General features: G+C 34.2%; 3 protein-coding genes across 3 annotated transcripts; 2 read left to right on the forward strand and 1 right to left on the reverse strand.

The window, feature by feature from the left end:
- Positions 1-9,985: 9,985 nt before the first annotated feature.
- LOC133795614 (glutathione S-transferase T3-like) lies at positions 9,986-10,871 on the forward strand. The gene is made up of 2 exons (XM_062233068.1): positions 9,986-10,800; positions 10,859-10,871. Exons 1-2 carry the CDS (start codon positions 9,986-9,988, stop codon positions 10,869-10,871), a joined length of 828 nt encoding a protein of 275 aa, XP_062089052.1.
- A 377-nt stretch (positions 10,872-11,248) lies between these two features.
- Positions 11,249-12,643, forward strand: LOC133793880 (uncharacterized). Its single transcript, XM_062231125.1, has one exon. The coding sequence runs from the start codon at positions 11,339-11,341 to the stop codon at positions 12,638-12,640; it is 1,302 nt and encodes a 433-aa protein (XP_062087109.1). The 5' UTR covers positions 11,249-11,338; the 3' UTR covers positions 12,641-12,643.
- An 8,073-nt stretch (positions 12,644-20,716) lies between these two features.
- On the reverse strand, positions 20,717-22,096 carry LOC133795615 (stemmadenine O-acetyltransferase-like). Its single transcript, XM_062233069.1, has one exon. It carries the CDS (start codon positions 22,094-22,096, stop codon positions 20,717-20,719), a length of 1,380 nt encoding a protein of 459 aa, XP_062089053.1.
- Positions 22,097-26,695: the final 4,599 nt, after the last annotated feature.

Below are 26,695 nucleotides of genomic sequence, written 5' to 3' on the forward strand. Positions count from 1 at the left end.
ATCCAAAAAGAAGGAAAAATAAATGAGAAGAATTCAAGAGGCATTCGGGGCCGGAGGGTCCTGGGCAGCATCCTGGTTAGTCGCGTCCTCGACAACTTCTTCTTCTACACCAGCGACGCTTGGAGTGGCAGGGGTTGCAGCTCTTGCCTCCTCTTCGGCCAGTTGGGCAGCACATCGAGCCAACTCCGCAGTTTTGACTTCCTCTGAAAGGTAACTAAAGTCAGCACCCTGATTGTGTTTCCAGAAATTATAGAAACATCGGAGTGTCGTCCTTTTGTACTTTTCTAGATTCTTGGAGTTGTCAAGCTCCAATTGCTTCACCTTGCCCCCGAGAGTGAGAATAGCCTCATCCTTGGTCTTGAGTACCTCCCCCAGATGCTTGATTTCGTGGAGATGGGTTTTGTTGAACTCTCGGTACTCCTGCCTCAACTTGACCGCTGCATCTTTCGCAGCTTCAGCCTCTGACAGCTTAGTCACCGCCGCATCCCTCTCTCGGACCACTGCCTCCAACTCCTTGGCATGCCTGGCCTCAGCAGCCGAAAGCTCCTCGGCCGCCTTCACCTGATACCTCTCGATGGCTTTTGCCTCGGCCTGCTCGAGGTAAGCCTGGGCTCGAGTACGAGCAATAGTGGCAGAAAGTAAGGCCTGTATATAAAAAAAAAAAAAAAGGAGTTAGAACTTATCATAAGGACTAAAAAACTAAAGCTTGAAGAATAAAGAAGTACTTACGCTGGAGATTTCGTTCAGAGCCCTGTTTAGGATCTGGTCGACTGGCAGCTCTTCAGCTTGGACCATTGCGGCCCTAACACGGTCGCCTTTGCCGATGCGATCGAGGCAGTCCCTGGCAGATCGAATGGCACAGCTCATGAGTCTGGCCCCATGAGCTTCTTCACGAGAAAGCTACTCTCTGGCAGGTGCGGCTGGAGGATTCGGCGGGGCAGGAGCGTTTTGCTGCTCGGAAGGAACCGGAGAAGGGGTAGAAGTTTTCCCTATTGGCGCAGGACTTTGCCCAGTTGGCACGTCCTGGGGAAGGTCTTCTGTTCGACCCTTCTTGGCTGGAGGGCCGCGGCTGGATTCACCAGTTCTCTTCTTAGGCTTCCGTTGGAGTTGAGGAACCTCCTCTTCATCCTCAGCCTGGTACATGTCAAAGATGTTGGGAGTTGACATATCTGCATGCAGATAAACATAGAAAGTTAATAAAAAAGGAGGCAGGTGAAAGTATGTTAGACAACTGAAATGAGGTAACAAAGTAAATACCCGAGCTACAACTACTGGTCGCTACACTATTGACTCTATTAGTCATATACTCATTATCTGGCATGAAGAAGTCTGGCCCTAGATTTGGAGCATATGTAAAGTTACCATCCCCGTCAAACAAGTGACAAGGAATTGGCAAACCATTTAAAAGCGAAATAACTTTACCATTATCGTCGGAGGATTCTCCCAAGTCAACAATAGGCTCTTTGGCCTTTTTTTTCCCCTTGCCTTGGGGAGCAGAAGGCCTTTTTGCGGAAGGGCTGCCCGTGGGTTCCCTGATTGTAACCCCCGTAGGCCTCCTTTGAGGAGGAGGCACAGGAGGTTGCTGCTCAGGAACCCCCTCGGCAGTGGCTTCGTCCACCACGGACCCTCTAGTTTCATGGTGAGGAGCCAGGAGGCCAGACAACCTCAAGTTTTTCTCAGTTATCAGGGTCTTGACACTTTTTTCTGCATCAGACATCCTGGCCAGAGTGTTGGACCGCAACACCATGTCTGGTGTTGGGGACAGACGTAACCAAGGGCCTGAAAAACAGAATAAAGTTTGAGAAAAATAAAAGGAAACACTTTAGGTTAAAGCATCGACTAGTCAAGGACAAGCTCCTACCTCCTCGGGCAAAGGCCAAGTTGTTGCTGGTTATGTCTGGAGTAAGGAAATACTCCTTATTGTAGTGCCCCACGTTGGATATATGGGTAGTGCCACTCAAGAATGTCCGGCCGGTCTCCTGGTGGCAGAAGTGGAAGAAGCCCGTCCCGTTGTGCTAAGGGTTAGATTTAAGGTCGAAGAGATAGTTGACCTCGTGGGGCGAAGGTTCTGGCCATTTGTTAAGTTTATACAGGATATGGAGTGCGGCCAGCATCCTATATCCGTTTGGAGTTATTTGGAAGGGGGCGACACCAAAATAGTTGGCCACCCCCACAAAAAAAGGATGAAGAGGGAGGTAAGCTCCCGCTTCAAGGTGATACCGGGACCAGGCGCTGTTTGCACCTCCTGGGAGGTTAGCCCTCTAGTCTTCGGTAGGACGTATAATGGTTACCCCTGTAAGAGGGAATTTTCTGAAGCAGTTAGCGACCATTCGAGGGGTCACTGAACTGGCTGGGGAAGTATACCACACGACATCAGGCGGATTCCGATGACGAGGGCGAGCCCTAATTTGGATATTAGGGTCAGAAACGAGATTTTCTCGACCACTGGTCGAGGGAGCCCTAGCCTGCAAATCAGGCTGGGCAGGAGAATTTGGGTTACTTTCGGACTCAGGTCTTTTCTTGCCAGAAGACTTGGAGCGAGCCATTGGAGAGGAAGGTTGGGGCCTGGAAGAGGATCGCAAGAAAGGAATCTCATGGACACGATCAGCTGGTTGTTCTTCTCCCTCGAGCAGTTGGGCGAGAAGGTCGTCGTCGATGGGTCTTTCACCTCCCCACAAATCTGGCATTAAAATCTGCAAACAGAAGAATGGGGAGGTGAGGATGTGGAACTTTTAAAAGGCTTTTTAGAATAACGCTGGTCGAGTATAAAAGTTAGGCTTTTATACAACAGCATTCTAACAAGAAGCTAAATCTTTCTACACGAACAGTTTGAAAAACGGATCATAGGGTGAAAGTAAAAAGTTTTTCTGAAAAAGTTTTTTCAACTCCCCTTAGGGTGGGAAAAATTTATTTTTCAACTGGCTTAAAAATCGATATTTTACTTCGGTTTTACGTCCTAAAAAGCATGATCCTGGATTTTAAACTAACTCGTAACTCTACTGTGCCTACAAAACATTCTGTCTACCAGCACCTTAAACCAGAAACGGAAAAATTTAAACAGTACACCATCAGAAGCTTGCACCACGAGAAATTAGAAGCATGGGATTTCGAAAACTTACCGAGAAGAGTGATCGTAGAGGTGGAAGAAAGGTCTTCGGAGATTAAGGAACCCACGGTCTGAGTCTTGGAAGCGCAGGAAAACGGTCTCCGGAGAAGTTTAAAGCTCTGGTTTTTAGGGTTTTCTGCAAAGACAATGGCGTGCGTAAAAAGAAAGAAGAGGCTTCGACGGTCTTACATAAGTTTGTCTCTGATATTAAAAAAGTGTAAATCATTAGTTTTCCTTTTTCAAAGTATAGGGAAATGGGATGGCCGTCGAAATCGTTTCTGGGGAACTGAAAAGACATGATTAGACAGAAGTGGGTTGCTTTTTTCAAGAACACACGAAGGATTCTGACACGTCAGGTGGGGTTACCGAAGAGTCGTTCGTCCAAAAGTTTATTTACTGTTCGTAGTAAATCAACTTTGGGGGGCAAATGTTATCCAATAAATTAGCGTTGGTGACGTGGCGAGTAATCTCTGGACACGTGGCTGACACCTGGAAGCGTCTGCTAGAGCATCGACCAGAAGCACCGTAGAAGCAGGGTAAGCCCGTCTTACCCGCGACCAGTATGGTCGATGGTTTCGTGAACAAGGCAACATTTATGGGAAGATCTTTATGAATCCCGAATTTATCTCATACAATCTTCTGGATATCCGATTATTCAGGAAAAAATATCTGTAACAATCTTTTGTAACCTTCCTTGAGCCTATAAATAGCAAGAGATAGCTCAAAGGAAGGGACTTTTGGCTTTTGAATCATTCGAAACTATAGTAATTCTCTAAGTAAACTTGTATTGTTCTTCAGAGGTGAGTGAAACTCATTGAACCCTGGTTCTTTGATCACCCTTCTGATTCTTATATCAATATCAGTCTAAGTGGACGTAGGTCATTACCAGATCCTGGGGCCGAACCACTATAAATTACTGCGTTTTCTTTACTTTTGTCATTACGTTTTTCTCTATACATTCGTTCACATCAATCACGTTTCGACTCTGTGTCAGTTGGCCAAATCTTGGGTCAACAAGAAGTAATAGCAAAACAAATAGGACTTTTTTTTTGTGTGTGTGTGGACTTAAAGCTTTTATCAATCAATGCATTGATGATATATCCTAATTTGAGGACATGAAAATCATGGCATTTGCATCATTATTCACTACTACTTATTCATATGGGATCGTCATATTGAGAAGTATTAGCAAAACAAATAAGACTTTTTTTGTGTGTGTGTGTGAACTTAAAGCTTTTATCAATCAATGCATTGATGATATATCCTAATTTGAAGACATGAAAATCATGGCATTTGCATCATTATTCACTGCTACTTATTCATATGGGATTGTCTTATTGAGAAGTATTAGCAAAACAAATAGGACTTTCTTTTTTTGTGTGTGTGGACTTAAAGCTTTTATCAATTAATGCATTGATGATATATCTTAATTTGAGGACATGAACATCATGTCATTTGCATTATTATTCACTGCTACTTATTCATATGGGATCGTCTTATTGAGAAGTATTAGCAAAACAAATAGGACGTTTTTGTGTGTGTGTGTGTGAACTTAAAGCTTTTATCAATCAATGCATTGATGATATATCATAATTTGAAGACATGAAAATCATGGCATTTGCATCATTATTCAATGTTACTTATTTATATGCTATTGTCTTATTGAGAAGTATTAACAAAACAAATAAGACTTTTTTTTTTGTGTGGACTTAAAGCTTTTATCAGTCAATGCATTGATGATATATCCTAATTTGAGGACATGAAAATTATGGTATTTGCATCATTATTTACTGCTACTTATTCATATGGGATTGTCTTATTCCTTAAGGTCATCTTCATTAAGGGAGACTGGAACTGGGATTGAAATTAAGATGATATATCGGAATCTCACGATTGGTACCACAAGGGATTGAAAAAGACAGAGTAATTGAAAATTTTTTCCAGTGTATATATCCAACCAAAAAAAGTGGGATATATAATCCAATGTGAGTTGGACTTTTTTTAAAGAGTAGTTTTTTTGTTGTAAACATTTTTTATTTTATTTCTTTTTAAATTTATAAATAATATTTTTAGTAATCAATTTTAAAATATTAATATTATTATTTTAAATAATTACTTAAATCATTTTTTTAGTAAAAAAATTATTTATTTTAAATAAAATTATTATTTTAAAATATCAATATTATTATTTCAAATTTATAACTCAAATTTTTATTTATTTATAATTTTTTTTTTTTTTAAAATAGTTCAATCCAGTATAGTACCAAACACATTAATGGATTCAGCATAACCCTATTTATTCTAATCCATCTTATTATTTTCGAGTCTACTTCACTCCAATCCTACATACTCCTCAGTCCCAACTAGGGGTTATCGGTCTATAATTATGACTGGTACAGGCCTGGGCCGGGCCCAGATGGGGAACTGCACCACAGGATAAATGGTCCTAACTAATGTTGGCCTCACTTCCACCAGTGATTTGCCTCCCAATGTGAAAGTAATTACTCTCGATCGGTATCATCTACTGCTACATGGGCTTCCTTCCTACCACCCGATTGAATTTTTCCAAGATATGTTAATCTCTACAATTATATCTTTGTTTTGCTATTTATATGTGGACATGTATAGACTTTTCCACAATTCAAATGACAACCTTGTATTTATGACATAGCTGGAAACAATTAATTCTTATGTTATAAATAATTTGTATATTTATAGCAATTAATATAAAGGAGTAGGACTAGAAAGTTTTTTAACATCACATATATATTTTTTGGTGAGGGCTTTTGGCACTCTTGAAATTTGTTTGACCCACAATATTGATCACATAACAATAAATTTGTTATAAATATTATATAAGTAGAATTACGCGAAAGAATGAATAGATTACTCAAAGTAAAATATTAGTATTAATTTTTTATTGTATTCAGGGTAGTTTCTTAATTTTTTTAGAGCTTATTTATCTGTATAAATAGGGGTCATTCTCCTATTGAAATAACACATACAAGAGTTTCACTCTCTCTTTACATTTCTCTCTATTACCCTACCTATTTCTTTATATTTTTAAATTTATGATAAAGTTATGACTTTATATAGTAAACTTGATATAATTATATGTATACCCTTACAAACAAAGAAAAATGATTATTGCTCTTTATTTAAAACAATCATATAAATGAATATATAATTATGCGCAATTTTATTGTGCACCCCAAAAAAGGACACACAAGTGCCCCTTTTTATTTTTGGTATGTCAAAAGTTATAATTCAATTTGTTTTAGAACTTTATGCAATTTTTTTAGAATTCTAAATAATTTACTATGCTGAAAACATGGTTCACACAAATTATTTCACACGTATATAAAATAATAAACATGCATCTAACAAAAATGTTTGAACACTATTTTTAGCATATTAATTTATTAAGAATTAATAAAAAAATTACAAAATGTTCTAAACAACCACAATTTATACAGTCATATAAAAAAATATAATTATAATTATCTTCTTGCCGAAAACAATAGAAAATACACCGATGTACTCTTAGCAGGTGTTTGGTATGGGGTAAAGTGAATGTGAGAATGAGAATCTAAAACACTTTCCATATTTTGTTCAAATTTTTAGAAGGTGAATTTAATAATTTTTGTGGGTCTCACCTGTATTTTAAGGGTAAAGTGAACCATTTTATACACTTGAATTTAATATTACCTCCATCTTAAGCCCCTTTACACTTTCCAATATCACTCAACTACTCAAAATAAACACCACCTAGGGTTACAATACAAAATTTATGTATAAAAATTGTCAAATCATTCAACTTCTATGTGTATTGTTGATGGAGGCGTAAAAATAATCAATCTCCCATATCTTCACGGGTACCTCCTTTACAAAAGTAAGAGCTCGTGCCTCGCGGCGGGCTGGCACTCGAGTATTTTGTTTTTTAACAGCTACGAGATTCAAAGTAGTTAGAGGATCATCACAAGACAGTCGAGTATTTTGGATAGGAAAATCTTGCCCAAAACACAATGACTTATCTCACAATGACTAAGCTGATAGGGACACTTTTAGATCTAATTAGCTGAAATTGATCCCGGCCATAACATGCATTTTTAGTTTTTGCTCATTTACATATTGAAATATTATCAGTTGAAAAGAAATTGTGAAAAATTAATAAATAAATGAAAATGTTAGAATATAAATAAACACAGACAAATCTATCACGTGGTATTATTTCAAACTACACCTGACCCGTGATAAAAATTCTATCACGTTGTATAGCAGCAATATAGTATAAATTCTTTTATGTGACATATACTTATATATTGGGTCAAAGTAGCATCTCCAATCTTGATGCATCGTTAAAATATAACACTTTAAAAAAAATTTTACAATGATGAGCCAAAAATTATGCCAAATTTAACACTAAAAATTGATCTAAATTTGGAAGGGATCAAAATATAGTAGGGTCTAAATATGGAACACCAATAAATGTTTTTTTTTTTTTTTGTAATTACTTATTATTTTATTATATTTTTTTATACATTATTTATTATTGGCATTAAATTTTTATTTTCTTATTTTTTTTCCATTATTTATTATTATGATCTCTTATTTATTATTAGCATTAAATGTAGACTTTTTTACATTATTTTTATATTTATGTGCATTAGATAATTAGCCTTAAATGTAGACTTTTTTTACATTATTTTAGATAATTAGCATTAAATGTAGACTTTTTTACATTATTTTTATATTTATGTGCATTAGAGCACAAATTTTAAAAATTGTACCAAATATATCATTTATTAATTTTTTGTGCTAAATTTAACATTATATTTCCATTTCTCATTGGAGATGGTCTAATATAACATAGAATTATTTATGATTTATATCAGTAGTGCTCTCTAATTTTTCTAAAAAGTATCACTTAGGTCCCCAGATTTTATCAATTATCACTTAGGTCCTTAAACTTTATTTTGTATCAGTTAAGTTCCCAAACTTACTAAATGTGTATCACATAAATCATTTCGGTTATAAAATAATTTATAGAATGCTTAAAAAAATCGATTTATGACCCAGTTAATTACAAAAAAATTAATTAGGTTATAAATTGCTTTTTACTGGCCTACAAATTGTTTTTTGTTATGCATTCTATAAACAATTTTCTAACTAAAAAAATATATGTGATAAACATTTAGTAAGTTTGGAGACCTAAATCATACTTTTAAAAAAAAAGTTGGGGACCTCTAGTGATATAATCACAATTATGTATTATAAGCCACAAAAAAACACTGACCATACATTGTGACAATCTGTTGAATATTGCTAAGGGTATCAAGACGTGGTTGATGCAATTCAAAAATATCATCTATTTAATACAATGATTAATACTAAAAATTATTAAATAATCCCAATGTGCCAATTCACGTGGCATTTTTCAGTTGTGTATTTAAAAGTCTAAAATAAAAAACTTCTAATTTAACCATCTTGAATTACCTAATAAGTAATCAAGAATATATAAATAACAGGAATATTTGTGGCATAAATACTTTATGTTTTTACGTTTATACAATTGTATACCTAAAAAAAAATTTATGGTAAAACCACCCAATATTATATTTTTCTTACAACCGTCACTACCAGCTTTCTTAAATGCTGATGTGAGTTATTAGAATACCACGTGTCAATGTATTACTGGTCCACCTCATAATTTTTTAAAATAAATCTTATTAATTGATTTAAAAAAAAATCATTAAAAATAAAATTTAAATAATAAAAAATAAAATTAATCAATTAAAAACAAATTTTTAGTTAAACCTCATTTTCTCCCTCTTTGTTTCCCTCATTTTCACACTATACTTTTTCTAAACTAAAAAGAAATAGTTTATATGTTATTGTCTATGTTGTTGATTTTGCTTGACAAATAACAATCGCACTACTATAGTATCTATCTGACTCCTCGGTGATAATTAAGAGAATTGTTAAAGAATATTATAGTGTCTAAAATATTACTATTGATACATTTTAATATAGAATTTGTAAAACATTATTCTTTTGCTCGTTGAACAAGAACCTTTTTTTCTAAATTAAAATTTTAATAATATAGATGACCCAGTCTCTCAGTCATTGATCGAAAGAGACTCGCTTAATCTGACGGTTGAGAAGTATTAGTATAAGGCCAACTACAATGCTGGTTGCTATATACGTAGCCGGTTGACTTTTTCTGACAGGCAACATATAAAAAAAATGGCTTACCATTGTAGCCATACGTTGCCAATTAATAATGAAGGAGTCGTTGCCTCTGTGAGGCAACGGTGCCTTCTTTATATTTTATTATTTTTTTTAATTATACATATATATATATATATTATATAAGAAATGTATCCGTTGGTAAAAAACGGTAATATTAAAAATATTTCTTCTATAAATACTCATCTATTTCATTCAATTTTCACACCATTTCATACATTTTTCTTCCAAATTATCAATATCACAAAATTTATTTTTTTACCAATAGATTCCCAAAATTCTCAAAATTTTCCAAATTCTCCAATAACCAACTCCCAAAATCTAAATTTTCAAAATTCATCATTTTCTCCATATACCAATCCCCAAAATCCAAATTTTATTCTCATTTCAATCAAAATTTTCAAAATACTCCTTTTACTAATCCTCAAAATCCAAATTTTCAATATTATCAATTTAACCAAAGTTTTCCAAATTCTCAAAATTATCCCATGTCCTCTTACCCTTACCAAAATTTTGGCTCTATTGAGACACCCCAACAAGCTCCATTATTCACACCAACAAGCTCCATTATTCACACCAACAAATTCACTACCATATGCATTTCATATGCCTTCCCTACACCAACCCGAAATGGTTTCAAGAAATTATAGGCCAAGTATGGAAAAGTCTAGTATTGATTTGAATCGTGAAACATCATCGACATCTATCTCTGAAACCCAACCTGAACATAGTGTTGAAGGGTTGGAAAATGTAGTTCTACACAATGAAGATGAATCAAGGCATAAATGTAAAGTCAGCTGGAGCAAGGAAGCCACTATACTTCTGATAAGTGGATGGCTTAATACATCTAAGGATGCCATTGTGGGGAATGACCAAACTTCTACACATTTCTGGGCTCGAATCGCAGATTACTTCAACACCAACCAAAAAGGTGAGCAAGCAAGGACTGGAAGGCAATGTAAAGACCATTGGAACAAGATGAATCAAAAGGTGGCGCGATTCAATGGATGTTATAAACGAGTTCAATTAGCACATCACAGTGGTTGGTCTGATGAGCAAATTCTTGATAATGCACATCAATTGTACAAATCTGAAAATAACAACTCAAATTTTCTACTTGTGGATTGTTGGAGATTGCTAAAGGATGAGCCGAAATGGAATACAATGTACCAAACAAAAGGTGGTAAGAGAACAAAGGTGTCAGATACAGGGGCATTTACTTCTTCTTCCAATGCAGACATCAGTGATGATGAAGTACGTGAAGTGTGCCCTACTGGCCAAAAGGCAGCAAAGAGAAAAGTGAAGGAAAAAAAAGACACACATGCTAGATTTATAGAGATTAGTGAACGGAAAGCATCTGCATTGGAGAAATTGGTGGCGATAAAAGAGAAAGAGGCAGAAGATAATAGGATGAAAAAATACATGGATTATCTCATCATGGACACGTCGCATATGACTCATGAACAAAAGAAAGATCATGAAAACTTGTGTACTTATATTAAGAATAATATCCTGAAGTTGTAATTGCTATGTATTTTTATCAACCGCATTATTATGTATTTTATTTTATTTAAATAAATTATCCTTTATGTTAACGGCTATATTTCAACGGCTACATTTCAACGGCTATATTTTAACGGCTACATTTTAACGACTATATTTTAACGGCTATATTTTAACGGCTATATTTCAACGGCTATATTTTAACGGCTACATTTCAACGGCTATATTTCAACGGCTATATTTTAACGGCTACATTTCAACGGCTATATTTCAACGGCTATATTTCAACGGCTATATTTTAACGGCTACATTTCAACGGCTATATTTCAACGGCTATATTTTAACGGCTATATTTAAATGGCTACCATGTCTATAAATACCAAATTTCAATATTCCTTTTACTCAACTCTCCATTCAATCCTTCATTTTACTCTTTCATTCATCTTTCATTCCCAAATATCATATACTCTAAGTTCAACAATGGATTCGCCAAATTCTCCAAATCCATACGACAATATGAGTCTAGAGGATATCATAATTGCAGAGTGTACTGACGATCATGATGATCAATATTTCAAAGCGCTCATGGATGGGGGTAGCTCAACAAGACAAGGAAGAAAGAGAGCCAACATTGATAGAGGTCATGTAGAAGGACACCAACGTTTGTTCGATGACTACTTTTCTGATGAACTGGTGTATACAGAATATCAATTTCGAAGAAGATTTAGAATGCGTAGACATGTATTCCTACGCATAGTGCAAGCTCTAGAAAATCATTCAGAGTATTTCCATACGAGGTTTGATGCAGTCGGTAGAAGGGGGCTTTCGCCATTACAAAAGTGCACCGCTGCTATGCGAATGTTGGCATATGGAGCGCCTGCCGATTATGTTGATGAGTATGTTCAAATTGGTGAAACTACTGCTATTGAATGTCTAGTCAATTTCGTTCGAGGAGTGAATGATATTTTTGGGACCGAATATTTAAGACGGCCCAATGCTGGGGACATTCGTCGCTTACTTCAAATAGGGGAGGTGCGTGGTTTTCCAGGCATGTTGAGAAGCATTGATTGTATGCACTGGGAATGGAAAAATTGCCCAGTTGCATGGAAAGGACAATTCACGCGAGGTGATCACGGCAGGCTAACAATCATGCTCGAAGCAGTTGCATCACAAGATCTTTGGATATGGCATGCATTTTTTGGTGTTCCGGGATCCAATAATGATCTGAACGTGTTAAATCAATCCCCATTATTCATTGAAATCTTACAAGGGCAAGCTCCAAGAGTTGAGTTTACAATAAATGGCACACAATACAACAAGGGGTACTATCTAGCAGATGGTATCTATCCAGAGTGGGGTACATTTGTTAAAACTATCCCACTACCTCAAGGACAGAAAAGAAAATTATTTGCTCAATGCCAAGAAGCGGTACGTAAAGATGTTGAGCGAGCATTTGGAGTATTTCAATCTCGTTTTGCTATTGTACGAGGACCTGCACGTTTTTGGCAAAGAGATGTTCTCAAAGATATTATGTATGCATGTATCATATTGCACAATATTATTGTCGAGGATGAAAGAGATGCATATGAGAGTTTGGTTGATTTTAATTATGATGACGGCCCTACAAACACCCCAACAGTTGAAGTATTGCATGGACCTATTTCCGACTTCCCGACAATGCTGCAAAGAAATGCTGAAATTCGTGATAGAAATATTCATCGCAATCTTCAAGCAGACTTGGTGGAACACATATGGTCAAAATTTGGAAATCATTTTAATTAGTTTTTTTTTTAATTATATTAGATTGATTAATTACGATTATGTCATTTTATAAGTTTTTTTTAAATTTAGTCTAATTTAAATATCATGTACTATTTATTTATATTAATATATGAATTTAAAAAATTTAGTATGATAATATTTATAATTATAAAATGATATATTAAATAATAATATGTGGGGACCATGGTTGGCAATTTTTAGGGTAGCTTGCATTGGAGTATTTTTAAGAAATATGTTGCCAAAAGTGATGTGGATGAGAGAGAAAATAAAAAATTATATTTTTTAGTTGATTTAGACATTTTAGGCAATGTTGGAGTAGTTTGCCTTGGAGATGCTCTAATCAGCTGAGAAAAAGCAAACATCTTGTCTTTGAACTAATTACTTCTCTAATTATTTCTCACCACCTGAACGTACGGGAGGTGGATTAATTCTTGTTATTATTATTATTAATAATATTTGAAGAAATTATTATACTTATTTCCTTTGAGAAATGCATTTTATTTTTGGACAAATTGTCTTTTTTCCCCCTGAATTATCGCAGATGTAGAGTTTTGCCCCCTAAACTTTTTTGGTTGGCTGAAATACCCCCCGAATTACTGTACATGTTGAAAAACAGTCCTTCCGTTTATAATTTAACAGATTAGAAATTTGGTGTTTTTAAAAAGGGCATAAGTGTATAAAATTATGACAGAAGGACGTTTTTGTAAAAGTATTATAAGTAATATTTTCACAAAAAAAAAAAAGAACATAACCATTTTGGGTGGACTGGGAAACATGAGCCCTCATTCTTCATCTTCAAATCTCAATATTATTTTTATTTTCAATTGATTAAAGGGAAAAAAATTGGGTAATCTGAGATAGTTTTTTTTTTGGTGTATTTTCCTTCAAGAAAAATTTGAAGACCATGGCTGGTGGTGAAGCATCTTCTCACAGTAAGTTTTCAAAATTTGTTTTTGATTTGTTATTTTGTTTAATGTTCTAGGATTTGTTAGTTATGTGAAAAGTGGGTAAGTATTAGTTTGGTGAGTTGTAGTAAATATGATTTGAAGAGAATATATATATATATATATTTATGAATATATACACATACATATATTTATAAACGTGAATAGATGGGTAAGTAAGTTTGGTTGGTTGTAGTAATTATGACTTTGAAGAGAATATTTTCTTTTTCAATGAATGTGAATATATTCTTCTCTTTTTTGTGAATAGTTGGTTTGTTTTGTTGTTTGATAAAGTTTCAAAAAAGGGTCAGGGGGTTGTAAGTGCATTTTTGTCATTTTGGGTTAGTGACATAGATTATATTCTTCTAGGTCAGAGAAATTTGGAAAATATGTTTGTGGGGTCTGATTTAGTTGTTGGATAGTGTGTGTGTGTGTCTTATTGTGTGGTTGTTGACCCATTGAATATATATTAAAGAATTGAGAAAGTATATCATAGGTATTTGAGACCATACTTTTCTCATTCTTTGGTTTTTTTTTTTTTCTGTATAGATCTTCACTCCTCTACGCCTATTGTGGGTGAGGGTGTTCATGGGAGGAGGGTAGACTTAGAAGGTGATAGTTCTAGTGAAAGTGATTCCAACAATGAATATCAAGGTGATCCTGAGTATGAACAAAGTGATGATGAATTGGTTGTTGAAGACAATGCAGAAATACATCTAAAAGGACTAGGGAAAAGGGTAGTAGAGATTGATGTAGAAGATGTGCCATTGGATAGCTCTGACAAAGAGTATACACGAGAGGATAGTTTTGATGATGGGGATGTTTCAAATGAAGATGAACTCAGCAAGTTACACAAACCTAAAAGGCAATCAAAAAGAAGAAAGCTACTTGATTTGCTTGAGTTTGATGTTGATGCTGAAATGGAGAGACCGCTACTAAAGCTTGGCTTAGTATTTTCTTCTGGAAAACTATTCAAACAAGCAGTCAGGGAATATGCTATACAGAATGGAAGAGACATATGGTTCAAAAAGAATGATTCTCATAGGGTTCGAGCACAATGTAGAGGTGTTGAATGTCCTTGGGTGTGTTTTGCCTCAAAGATTGATGATAGTTCAACATTTGTCATCAAAACTTATGTTGGTGAGCATAGATGCTCTAGGAAGCCCCATAATAGATTTGCTACTTCAAAATGGTTAAGTAAGAAGTACTTAAATGAATTCAAGAGCAATGATAAATGGAGTATTTCTTCATTTATGGAAAAAGTGAGCAAAGACCATGTCATTGAAATTTCCAAAGATAAGGCCTATAAAGCTCGAAAACTTGCAACAAAATCTATTGAAGGCACTTATGAAGAGCAGTATGCTGCTCTATGGGACTATGCTGAGGAGATTAAGTACACAAATAAGGGTTCCACTGTTGAGTTTTTAACTGAATCAGGAGACAATGGGAGGCCACGTTTTAAGCGAATGTACATTTGCTTTTCTGGTTTAAAAGAAGGATTCAGTGCTGGATGTAGGCCAGTAATTGGGTTAGATGGCTGTCATATTAAAGGACCGCATCCTGGACAACTATTGACTGCTATTGGGATCGATGCAAACAATGGCATGTATCCTGTTGCATATGCTGTGGTAGAGATTGAAAGTAAAGATTCTTGGAGTTGGTTTCTAAATTGTTTGAGGGATGACTTAAAAATTCAGAACTCCAACCATTGGACATTCATCATGGACAAGAAAAAAGGCTTGAAACAATCATTAAAAGATCTATGGGAGGAAGGTGTACCTGAGGCAGAGCATAGGCATTATGCAAGGCATTTGGAGAAGAATTTTATCAAAGTTTACAATGATAAAAAGCTCAAGGAGCTCTTATGGAAGGCTGCAAGAGAGGTTAGTGTTCGTAGGTTTGAAGGTGTGATGGAAGAGATTAAGAAAATTGACGAGTCTGCTTTTGATTGGTTAATGGAAGCAGGGCCCCAACATTGGAGCAGATCACACTTTAGGACTCATCCAAAGTGTGACATTTTGTTGAATAACTTGTGTGAGACATTTAATGGGACAAGAGCAATATTGGCTGCAAGAGATAGACCGATATTATCCATGCTAGAAAGAATTAGAATGTATTTACTACAGAGGCTTACCAAGAATAGGCATGCAGTATTGATGTGGAACTCTAGCATTGCTCCAAGGATACAAGACATTATTGAGAAGAACAAGGATATAGCTGGAAGCCATCTCCCTATCAAGTCTTCGGATTTCATCTACCAAATTACCACTATGTATGGTAGCTTGTACTATGTTGACTTGAAGCAAATGAAATGTAGTTGTAGAAAATGGGAACTCACTGGCATTCCATGTAGTCATGCAGTGGCTGCAATCTGGCAAAGAAGGGAAGATCCAGAAACTTATGTAAGTAAATGGTACACGAAGGAGTATTATTTGAAAGCCTATTCACAACAGATATTCCCAATTAGGAATCAAGATGAGTGACCAATAACTGGTAACGTTGGATTGATCAAGCCTATATCCAAGATTCAACCGGGTAGACCAAAGAGAAGTAGAAAATTAGAGCTTGATGAAATGTTTCCTCGAACAGGAAGTAAAATGAAGAGGAGGTACATCACAATCAAATGTTCAGAATGTGGTGTAACAGGTCATAATTTTAGAACGTGTGCTAGAAATAAAGAGAAAAATTCAGTAAGTTTTTCATTTTATAAACTGAAAGTACTTGAGAATATTTTATATAAATATAAATCTTAGCCATTATTATAACTTAATTTGCAGGACATCAATCCTGATGTTGCTCAGCATACTTCTACTGATTCAACCATACCATTTACAAACACCAACCAGGTTTGTATTATGGTTTCTAACATATATTTTGTTCCTCTCTTTTTATTTAAATAGATATATGTGTGTATATATATATATATACGTGTGTGTATGTGAAATTGATTTTGATGTAGTGCCTGAATATTTCCTACTTAACAATTTATATGTCTATTTTTATCAACAGATTTAGCAAAGAAAAGCAGGAGGATTGCATCCCAAACTGACAGATTTTAGCATTATGATTGTCTTTTAGAACTCCTTTTGTAACATTTATCCTTTTGTTTGGATGGTTGTAACTTTTATAAATTATTTTGAAGCAGGATATTTTAACATATTTAGTGCTTGGATATATAGGCTAGCAGGTATAGAATGACTGGTATAAATTTTTTACTCATATGCAAGCTATATGTTCAAGATTTTTGGAACTTTTTCATAGTATAATTTTGGATATCAATGTTAATTGGAAGTAATTTCTTGTTGGTTTCTGTTTAGTGGGTGTCTTCCACTCACCTTTTTTCTTGTATTAGTTCTCTATTGTTAAAAAATAATGTGTGCCTAAACATGATTTCAATTTGTTAGTTTCTGTTTAAAAAATAATGTCTGCCTAAACATGATTTTAATTTGAATTCTGCAGATGTTAATTCAAATATTTAGTTTGAATTTAATGATGAAAAATATAATATACATAACAAAAGAGCTTGGGATTTTAATTCCTCTTACAAGTTACAACAATGAGACAACTTCAAAAAAGCTGAGAAACAGGCCAAAACCCAAGTCAACAGAAAAATGAGTATATACCAAAGTATTTAAAATGATTTTCTACTGTTTTTTCTTTTCCTATATATGAAATGGATGAAGAAAAATATAACTTTCTCATTATCTTAATAGATTTCAATAAGCAAATCGTATTAATATATAGAGTAAGTATTTAAGATTATTATACTACTTAGATTAAAATAAATAAATTGGTTTAGCAGAGAATTATTAACACAGAAGCACTTTCTGTCTTAGATGCAATCTGCAAGACTGTAAGACTGTAAACAAAGATGAATATTAAAGTACAATGGATTTACCTACAACAATCAAGATATGTTTAGCATATAATTAACAAGATATTCTTCTCTTCTTGCTAATGCTGCAACTATATTAACTCATGGCTGCTAATATTGTTGAGCTTTGAATTGATGCAGCCAAACATTGATCATTGCATGACAAGAGAACCAAGTGTAGCTTGAGCTTGTGAAATTACAGTATCCTCCTAAAAGTATTCCCATACTTGCAATGATATAATTAATGTTGACAATGATATAATCAAAATCAGTTTGTTACAGTAAATAGAAACTGTAAAGCACCTCTTCTTTAAACAAGTTTTTAGTTTGTGCAAGCTATAAGTCCAAGACATTATTGGTATACCATTTTAAAATCAGCTTGTACTAATCTAGTTACAAGTTTCAATTTTCAAATTGTTATCTTTTATAGATATAAGTATTCAAAGACATTAGTGGTTTGCCAATGAAGTTTGCCTAAAAGGCACCTGAATATTTGACTTGCCTTGATCTGCATATTAAAAGACACCTACTGTAAACTATAATCTCTGAAAACTGCCTAAATGCTATAACGACTTCAGCCACAAACCAGAAACATACCACAAACACCAACAACTTTTTCATTGCTTCAAAATCACCAAAATAGTACAATAAAATGTAGCAGAACAGTAATACATACAACACTTTTCTACTAGTTTCATAACACAAACATAAACCAACTTTTTCATTGCTTCAAAATCACCAAAATAATACAACAAAATATAATAGAACAACAATACAGATCCCACATTTTACAAGTTTTATGAAAATCAAAATTCTTTCAATTTCTTCGTCTTTTTTGTCAACAAGCTTCTGCAATGCTTGAACTTCATCTTCAATATGTTCTATCTTTCAAAATAACTCGCTAAAATCTTGCTTGAATCTCTGTTTAGGGACATGGTCTATCCAAATGAGAAACCCACAACCATTGTTAATATTTCTCTGAAAAAAAAGGCAAAAACATAACAAATCAGGTACTACAAAACCCATAAAACTCATTTAAAAAATAAAGAAAAATAATTTACCTTATATTTGGGGCAGCCATAAAACCTTCTACCTGGATTACCTTCAGTTCGAGCAGTGCGTATGACAGCCTCCCACCCACAATCACAACTAGGTATATTATTCCCTTCTTCATCTTCATACCTTCTTCTACTACAAAATGATTTGCTTGCAGATGTCAATGAAGACATGATCTCCACTATGAAAAATGCAAACTTCAACAAATAAACAACATCTAACAAAAAAAAAAAAAAATAGAAATAGTACTGTAAACTTACCGTGAGAGGGAGCTTCACCAGCCATGGTCTTCCTTGGAAGTAGAATCTCAATTTTTTTTGAAAGAAGATACAAGAAAACTCTCTCACATTACCCAATATTTTTCCTCTTTAATGAATTGAAAGTATGAAATTTGAAGATGAAGAATAAGGGCTCACGTTTCCAGTCCACCCTATTAACGGTAATGTTTTTTTTTTACTTTTATTCTTTTCTTATTTATTTATTTTTGTTATGAAAAAATTACTTATCAAAATTTTACAAAAACATCCTCCTGTCATAATTTTATACACTTATGCCCTTTTTTAAAACGGTAAATTTCTAATCTGTTAAATTATAAACGGAATGACTATTTTTCAACATTTACAGTAATTCGAAAGTATTTCAGCCAATCAAAAAAATTTAGGGGGCAAAACTCTACATCTGCCATAATTCGGGGGGGAAAATACAATTTGTCCTTTTTTTTTTGCAAATAATTCAATTTCCACGTTTATTTATTTTTTTTAAAAAGGAGATCATGCTATTATATAATAAAATATTCATACCTGGAATTATTATTATTATTATTAAGCAGATATGACGCACATAACATGACGTTCCCAGCTAGTGACGGAAAGAAATCTCCTGTCTCAAGTACTATTTGTTCCTCTGTCGCAGCTCAATCAAACTTCTCCACGTCAAATGCCACTTTCTTACTTAACAGAGCTTGTCCACTTAACAAGCTATTATTTGACCATTTTCTTCAATTACATATTTTATTAAAAAATATTCAATAATTTTATAATATATTATTTAATTTTAAAAAATTATTCCAAAAAAATTGTAACGTATTTATTTTTCACTACTGCTTTTTATTTCAGATTTTTTTATTAGAATTTGTTATTTTTAAATTTGTTTAAATGCTTTTTTTTCTAAAAGAAATATTTTATAGTTAACTAAATAATATTTTAATTTTTTTATTTATAAATTTTATTTGGTAAATATCATAAAAAAAATTCTAATTCTAATTCTACTTTTATTTTTTATTTTTTTACCAAGCTCAATCAATAAAAAAAAAATCATGTTCATGTTAGCTATTATTTATTTTGCCACGTATTGGTTCTTATGCCAAATTTGTTTTTTTTAATTCACTTTTTTAACATTAAATATTGGTTTAATGTCAATGCGAAATTTGATTTTTTTTTTTGCTGGGAGAGGTCTAAAAAATTCATTTTTTTTAATATTACTAGTTGTATTGCACATGCAAGGCATGTGCTGCCATATATATTTTTTTATATAAAAAAGTGATTTTAATGCCAAAAATTATCTATTTTATTAATAATTACATTATCTTCAAAACTATATAGATTTACATGTACTTGATACCCAAAATAATGTTATATCTCCAAACTAAAGTTATTCTCATTTGTGTATAGGAAAAAAAAAAAAAGCTACCCTCATTTTTAAATTGATTAAAGAAAATTCTCACTTTGTTCCTTAATAATTTATTTTCAACAAACTATATATAATTGAAGAAAACGATCAAATAATAGTCTGTTAAGTGCACAAGCTCTGTTAAGTGAGTAAGTAGCATTTTAACTGAGATGGACAAATTTGATTAGGCTGGGAGAGAAGGACAGAGAATAATTGGGAATGGAAATTTATTTCCGCTAGCGACACACCGTATGAAATCAAAGCGAAAAGAAATCTGTTGTCTTTAATTTTCTATCTTTTTTATGTCCTATCAATTATTTGAAGGCTCATTCACTTATTTAATATATATTTAAATTAATTTATATTTTTCTCATTTTTTACTATGCTAATGCTATAAATTATGAGGTATGTTAAAATAATTTATGGAATATGAGAAGGGACAAAAAAATTGGGACAAGATTTTTTTTCACTCACAGCCATTAAAATACTTTTAACTCACACCACACAAAAGAAATTAGTACGTACGTAACTAAACTAGGCCGATCGGTGAAATGGTTCCCCGCCGGGAACACCACGTGGATTGAAAGAAGCAAACTCCAGAAACTTGGGATCTTTTTCCAGAACAGCCATTTCGTCCTCTTCCAATGTCAAAAACACCTCGACTCCATTCCCACCTGGTATCTCCAACAACACATGAACTTTCATAAACCGCTCTCCTCCCATTTTCCCATGGGCTCCGATCCATATCGGCTTACCCCACCCGAAATCCACCTCGTTGTAGAAACCACTCCAGTTCGTGAATATATAAACGTCAGTTTCCGGCGACTCAACCGCCGCTTCCATTGCGTCGTAGTACTCCGAGACCAAGGCGAAACCAACGTCATCGCTTTCCTCCGATCTCTTCAAACACTCGTTGAAACTCACCAGCGATTCCCTCAGGACCACGACCAGTTCACCCAGCCCCATACGGGCGTCGGAGACAGGTGCTCTGGTCCACCAGAAGAGATTTCCAAGGGAGCTGTCCAAAGGTAATTTGGACTTCATTCGCGGCCTCAAGTTCACGGCCAGGACTGCAACCGAAGCCCTAGCAGCTCCTCCTTTCGCCGCTGCCGCCGCTTCCGAAGAGTGTTTCCAGATGAAACACGACAGCACGTCGTTGCGCGACGGCCTAGGGACTTGCTCGCTCTTGGCCAAGTCCTTGAGGGTTGCGATGCTGTCCGCATCGAACACCAATCTCTTAGTCACCAAGTTTTTCTTGCTGAACCACTTCTTGTCCGTTATGGTTCTGTATTTCTGAGGCACCGAGTACATAGGTGGGAAAACCAACGAGGCGTTGGAGTAGTTAGGGCCAGTTATATCATCATCAGTAGAATGGCGAGAAGATGAAGCCCAAGCCTTGAGAAAATAGCTCACAGTTCCTGCGTCAGCTACCTTGTGGCCAAAAGAAGTGCCGAGGGCTATTCCGCCGCAAGCGAAAACATTGACTTGAAACCCGATCTGAGGTAATTCTTCTCTTGATGAAGGTTCTACTACTTCATTTCGCAATGGATGGTAAGGGACAAACTTGTTAAGCAACTCGGTTTGGCTGAGCTTGAAAAAATCGGTCAAGCTGCAGCTGACTTTGGCTTCAATGTAAGTAACACCAGTGTCGAACTCATCGACGTAGAGGTTTTCTTTGGTCTTCCCGGATAGTGGGTAGAAGAGATTCAGGGTTTCCGAGAGGGACTTTTTTAGGTGGGATAAGGTTTGGGTTAGGTTAGAATTGAAGTTTTGATCAGGGGTACTGTAGAAGATGACGAGTGATATGTAAGTCATGGGAGTTATCTGATCGAAGAGGCATAGTTTGTAGGGTTTCAGATGGTCATGAGGAGAAGATGGTTTAACGGTTTCTCTTGAGATGATGCTAAGCTCCATAATAGACCAATTTGGTTTTTATTTTCTGTCTTTTTTAGAGAAGTGTGGAAGAAATTGTGTGTGATGAGCAACACACTGGGTACTATATAATGATTTTACCAGTGTGAAAATAATAAATTTATATTTATATTATATGTTTGTGAATTAGCCTATTGAAAAAAATATGAGTGTGACTATTTGACATCTTAATGTGTCCAACACCACACGAGGTGACACTTCATAATTAGTTAGCGATATTCTATAATGTTTTTTAAATTCAAGTATGTGGGACCCGATATTGAATTACACCAATAGCGATACGCTACCTCTTTGTGGTGTTAGGCACCACTGGTGCTCCTTAACAATTCTAAAAAATTAATCTACTTATGAGTTTACAAAAATTATATAGAATATATTAATTGATTTCTATATATATTGGAATATAAGCCACTTTATATCATTAATACCCATTAATTTGAACTGAAATTTTTACAATTCTTAATTATTTATTTTAGAAATTGTCCACACTATTTAATCTATATTTTCATATTTTACACCCAAATTTTAAGAATAAATAAGTAGCCACGAAATGTAGGCTCCTAAAGTAAGCTCAGAATTAACAAGTGTTAGCATTATACTTGTACAAATTGCCACAACGTTTCCTAGCTATGTCATCAAACTCGAGCGGGGGCAACAATATCCTCCAAGAAATGAGTTTGACAGACTGATCAAACAATGAGGTGGCGATACAGGGAATGATGAGCTCGAAGTTGCGTGTGATCTCGAAGGCGCGTTGAAGCAGTGATCAAGCTTGAAGGCGTGTTTAAAATGTACACGGAGAAGCTGTTTGGAAATCCCTATTTCTTTGGGATTTGTTAAAATCTTGTATTAAACTCCTATTTTATGGGATCTTTATTTAAATAATACATTTTAATGGTATTATTATTCAAATATTCATTTGAATTCAAATTTGAATATATGTTGTACATTTATACTCACACACAATTTTGTATTAAGAAACACTCTGTGAAAATATTTTTTTCTTCAATCTTTAAGGCATACTTGAATAAAAGTGACTCGTGAACGTATGCAGATTATAACTGCTGAACCACGTAAAAATATTTTTATTTTATTTTCTTTTCTTCATTTAATTATTTAATTACTATGCATAATTAAGTTGACGAAAAACGGCGTCAACAATATATCATTGATATAATATATAAAATTTTACATGTATCAAAGTTGTTTTTTTTCCTTCAAATATAATTTATTACTAAAAAAAATAACTAACTCTTTTTTTTTTGGTACTCTAAATCTAATTTAATACAATTTTATTATACTAGCTGCATAAACTGTTCTGAAACAAGAGAAAAGATCACCACAAAAATGGCAGAGCTAAAGTCACAAAGGATAAGGTGATTGGACACTATTGTTGAACACACAAACTTATATAAAACCTAAACAAAACAAAATAGAGACAATAAGTAGTATGAAAGCCAGTACAACAACATCTCAGCACCCTAATTGTAACACCCTACTACCCTAGAGTTGTTACCATGTGATTTTAAAAGGGTGCTATTAGCTCGCTAATCGAGGTATTAGACTGAAAAGTGTGATTAAACCAAAAGAAATACTTGTTTAATGAAAATTAAGTATAAAAGAGTTGGTCATCCATTAAAATTATAAAAGTGTTACATTGGAATCCCAAAATACTATTTTGAAATATATTTACTACAACAAATGTAACGACCCAAAAATGCTAGTAGCACTACACCAAAAACTACTTTCCACAACACATAATTATAAGTCTTTGGAAAATGTGTTATAATATATACTAGGTGAAAAGTGGTAAAGTAATAGAAATAAAATATAAAAAAAACCAGCATACCCGATACCTTTTTTCCCCTTCTCCTTCTCGTCTCTCTCTTCCCTTCGCCCTAGCCGCACTCCCGTAACCACCATCATCCTCAGCTTCGACCACCTAACCACCATCCTTACAACCGTTTTTCTCCGAGCTAAGCTCCAAATCTCAGGCACCCGTGAACCCAACCCCGGAACCAAGTGACCCCAGGTGCGAGCCCACCTCTGCGTTCTTTCGACCCAGTGCGACTTCCATTCGCGGGCCACCACCAAGCTTACGCTGTTGAGGAGAAGATTAAAGGTTCTTTTCATTTTCCTTACAACATTTTGTTTGTGATTCATCGCTATCCCTCGTTTCCTTGAACTATGTTATATGATCATGGTGAAGTAATTTAAACTTTCTTAAAAGTAATAATAATTTAGGGATTTGTCCAAATTTTTGCAAGTTTTTTAAGCTAAAGCCCTTTGTCCATAGCCGAGAAAAAGAAGAAGAAAAGATGCAGCAGAGAAAATCCACATATGGAAGGCCTACTGGAACGAACGGTTCCGAGTTCTCCTACCGCATGGTCGTTGAATCTAGTGAGTTTCATCTCCTATTTCGATTCAATTCAATTTTCATTTAAGTTTACTGCCTGATTTAATCTCTTTTGTTCTACCTCATTAGACCCGACTTTGGTTCTAATGTATGTTTTTTTTTATTTGAATTTGAATTTTAGGGTATCAAAGAGTAGCTGAAGGAAAGTCCCACCTCTCTAAGCTAATTTTTGTTCAGGTATATTTGAATTGCTTGCTTGTAATTTCTGCAAATCATTACAGAAATTTCATCAAGTAGCTGCTTCATTTTACTTAGTGTAATTTGTATTTTAGATTTCATAAACCATTCATTTCTGTAAGTTTATTGATGATTTTATTCCGCTTAAAACTCACGTCTTGTTAATGAGGAATGGGGTTTCTGTATGTAAATTTGGGTTTTCCTAAATGGTATAAGGCTTACGTCGTTGAGGGAAGATGAAAGGTTCTTTTCGAAAAAGCTTCAGGTGGATCAAAAGTACTTACACTCAAGTCATATATGGCTGGCGTTGATCATTGGGTATTTTTCATTTTCTTTTCTTCTATAATATATATATTTATATATATATATATCCTTCTGTTCTGGGTTTGAGTTCTAGTTCATGTTAATTGTTATAAACTGTCTAGTTCTATCTAATAGGTTTTTTTTTTTTTGTTCTTTTGATTTTCAATTTGACAGAACTATTGAAAATCATATATTAGTTGTTGGATCTTAAAGCCAACTGATGAAGATCTGAAAAAATAATAATAATAATCATAGCAATTATATCACTCTTGATATTTGTCCAGTTCAATTTTTTGACCATTCTCTACTTTTTGTTTTGACCACAAAAATGCATAAAAAAAATAATATTCTTGAAAAGCCAAGTTTGGCAAAAACAGGTTTTGGTTTATTTATAATTCTTTTTAAAGGCATACAATGTGTAGCTCCTCAATCCATATCTCTTTCTCTTTCACTTGTTGTTTTTGTGATACTCATGGTGACTTATGCTCTGGTTTCGAACAGCGTTGGAGTTAGGAGATTGGGTTTGTATGAGGCCTTGGCCACTGCTACTCCACTTGACCATAATCACATTCAGATGAAGTCCATGGCTGGCACCCAAGCTTAGCCTTGGCCCCAGAAGTTGAAGAAGAAAGCTTAGAACTTTTTGTTCATTTCAAGTAAGTAAATAAGCTTCTTTTCCAAACTCTTTTCCTTTAGAACTCAAATTTTGTATATAATATAGATTTAGCATTTGCTTATGTTTTTGTCTTAGTTCTGAGTTTTCTGTTTTTGGATGATGATAGAAAATTGGCTGAGATTTCTGAACTTTCCATTTGCTATAGAACTCAATTTTTGTATATATATTTATATATTGGCTGAGATTTCTGAACATTCCATTTACCTTTGGTTCGAGCCATAGATCTATGATAAATAAAGTTATAAAGGGCCATCGATTGTAAGAACAAATCTGAGTTTATAACAATTTCTCAATGCTATGAACTAATGAACAATTTATACATTATATATAGATTACAGTTTATGCAATCAGGGTGTTTGAACGAATGCCTCAATAGCGAATGACTCAGTAGATTTGTGTTGTTTATTATGTGTGTGATATATATTTTTTTTCTTCATTATTTATAAATTTGCATAAATTTATTTGTAAGACATGATGTTTATTAATGAAATCAAAGCAATTATGTCTTGGGTGTAGGCTATATGCAATTAAATTCAAGTTAAATTTATGTCTCATGTCATATATAGGCTATTCCATATACTTTATAGTTTCATTGAGTGAGATATTTGCTCTTCAAGTTTGTTTATTTTGTTTACTTTTGAAACCCGCATCTTGCTTTCCATCTCCAAAATCAAGATATTCATCATATTCAATTATTGCCAATGTTTCTGTAACTTTCATGGTTTTCATCACTTGTTTTAATAGGCTTTATGTGTATTGAGCTCCACTAAATACAATTCCAGATAATGATGTAGCAGAGTTGCAAAGAAAACCCCTGTTTTTGGTGGGAAAACTGGAGTTTATTCACAAGTTGATTGCCCAATTTGCACAAGCTTGATGTACCCCAATTCATGAGGTGTGTTGACAATTTGTAGTTTTGGCTCACAATGCTTAAATCTTGTTTATTTTTCTTTTACTAGTGATCTGAATAGAGATAGTTATTTTATTAGTTTATTGGAATTTAATAAAG

Source organism: Humulus lupulus, chromosome 8 (genome assembly GCF_963169125.1).
Source record: "Humulus lupulus chromosome 8, drHumLupu1.1, whole genome shotgun sequence".
Classification (NCBI taxonomy): Eukaryota; Viridiplantae; Streptophyta; class Magnoliopsida; order Rosales; family Cannabaceae; genus Humulus; species Humulus lupulus.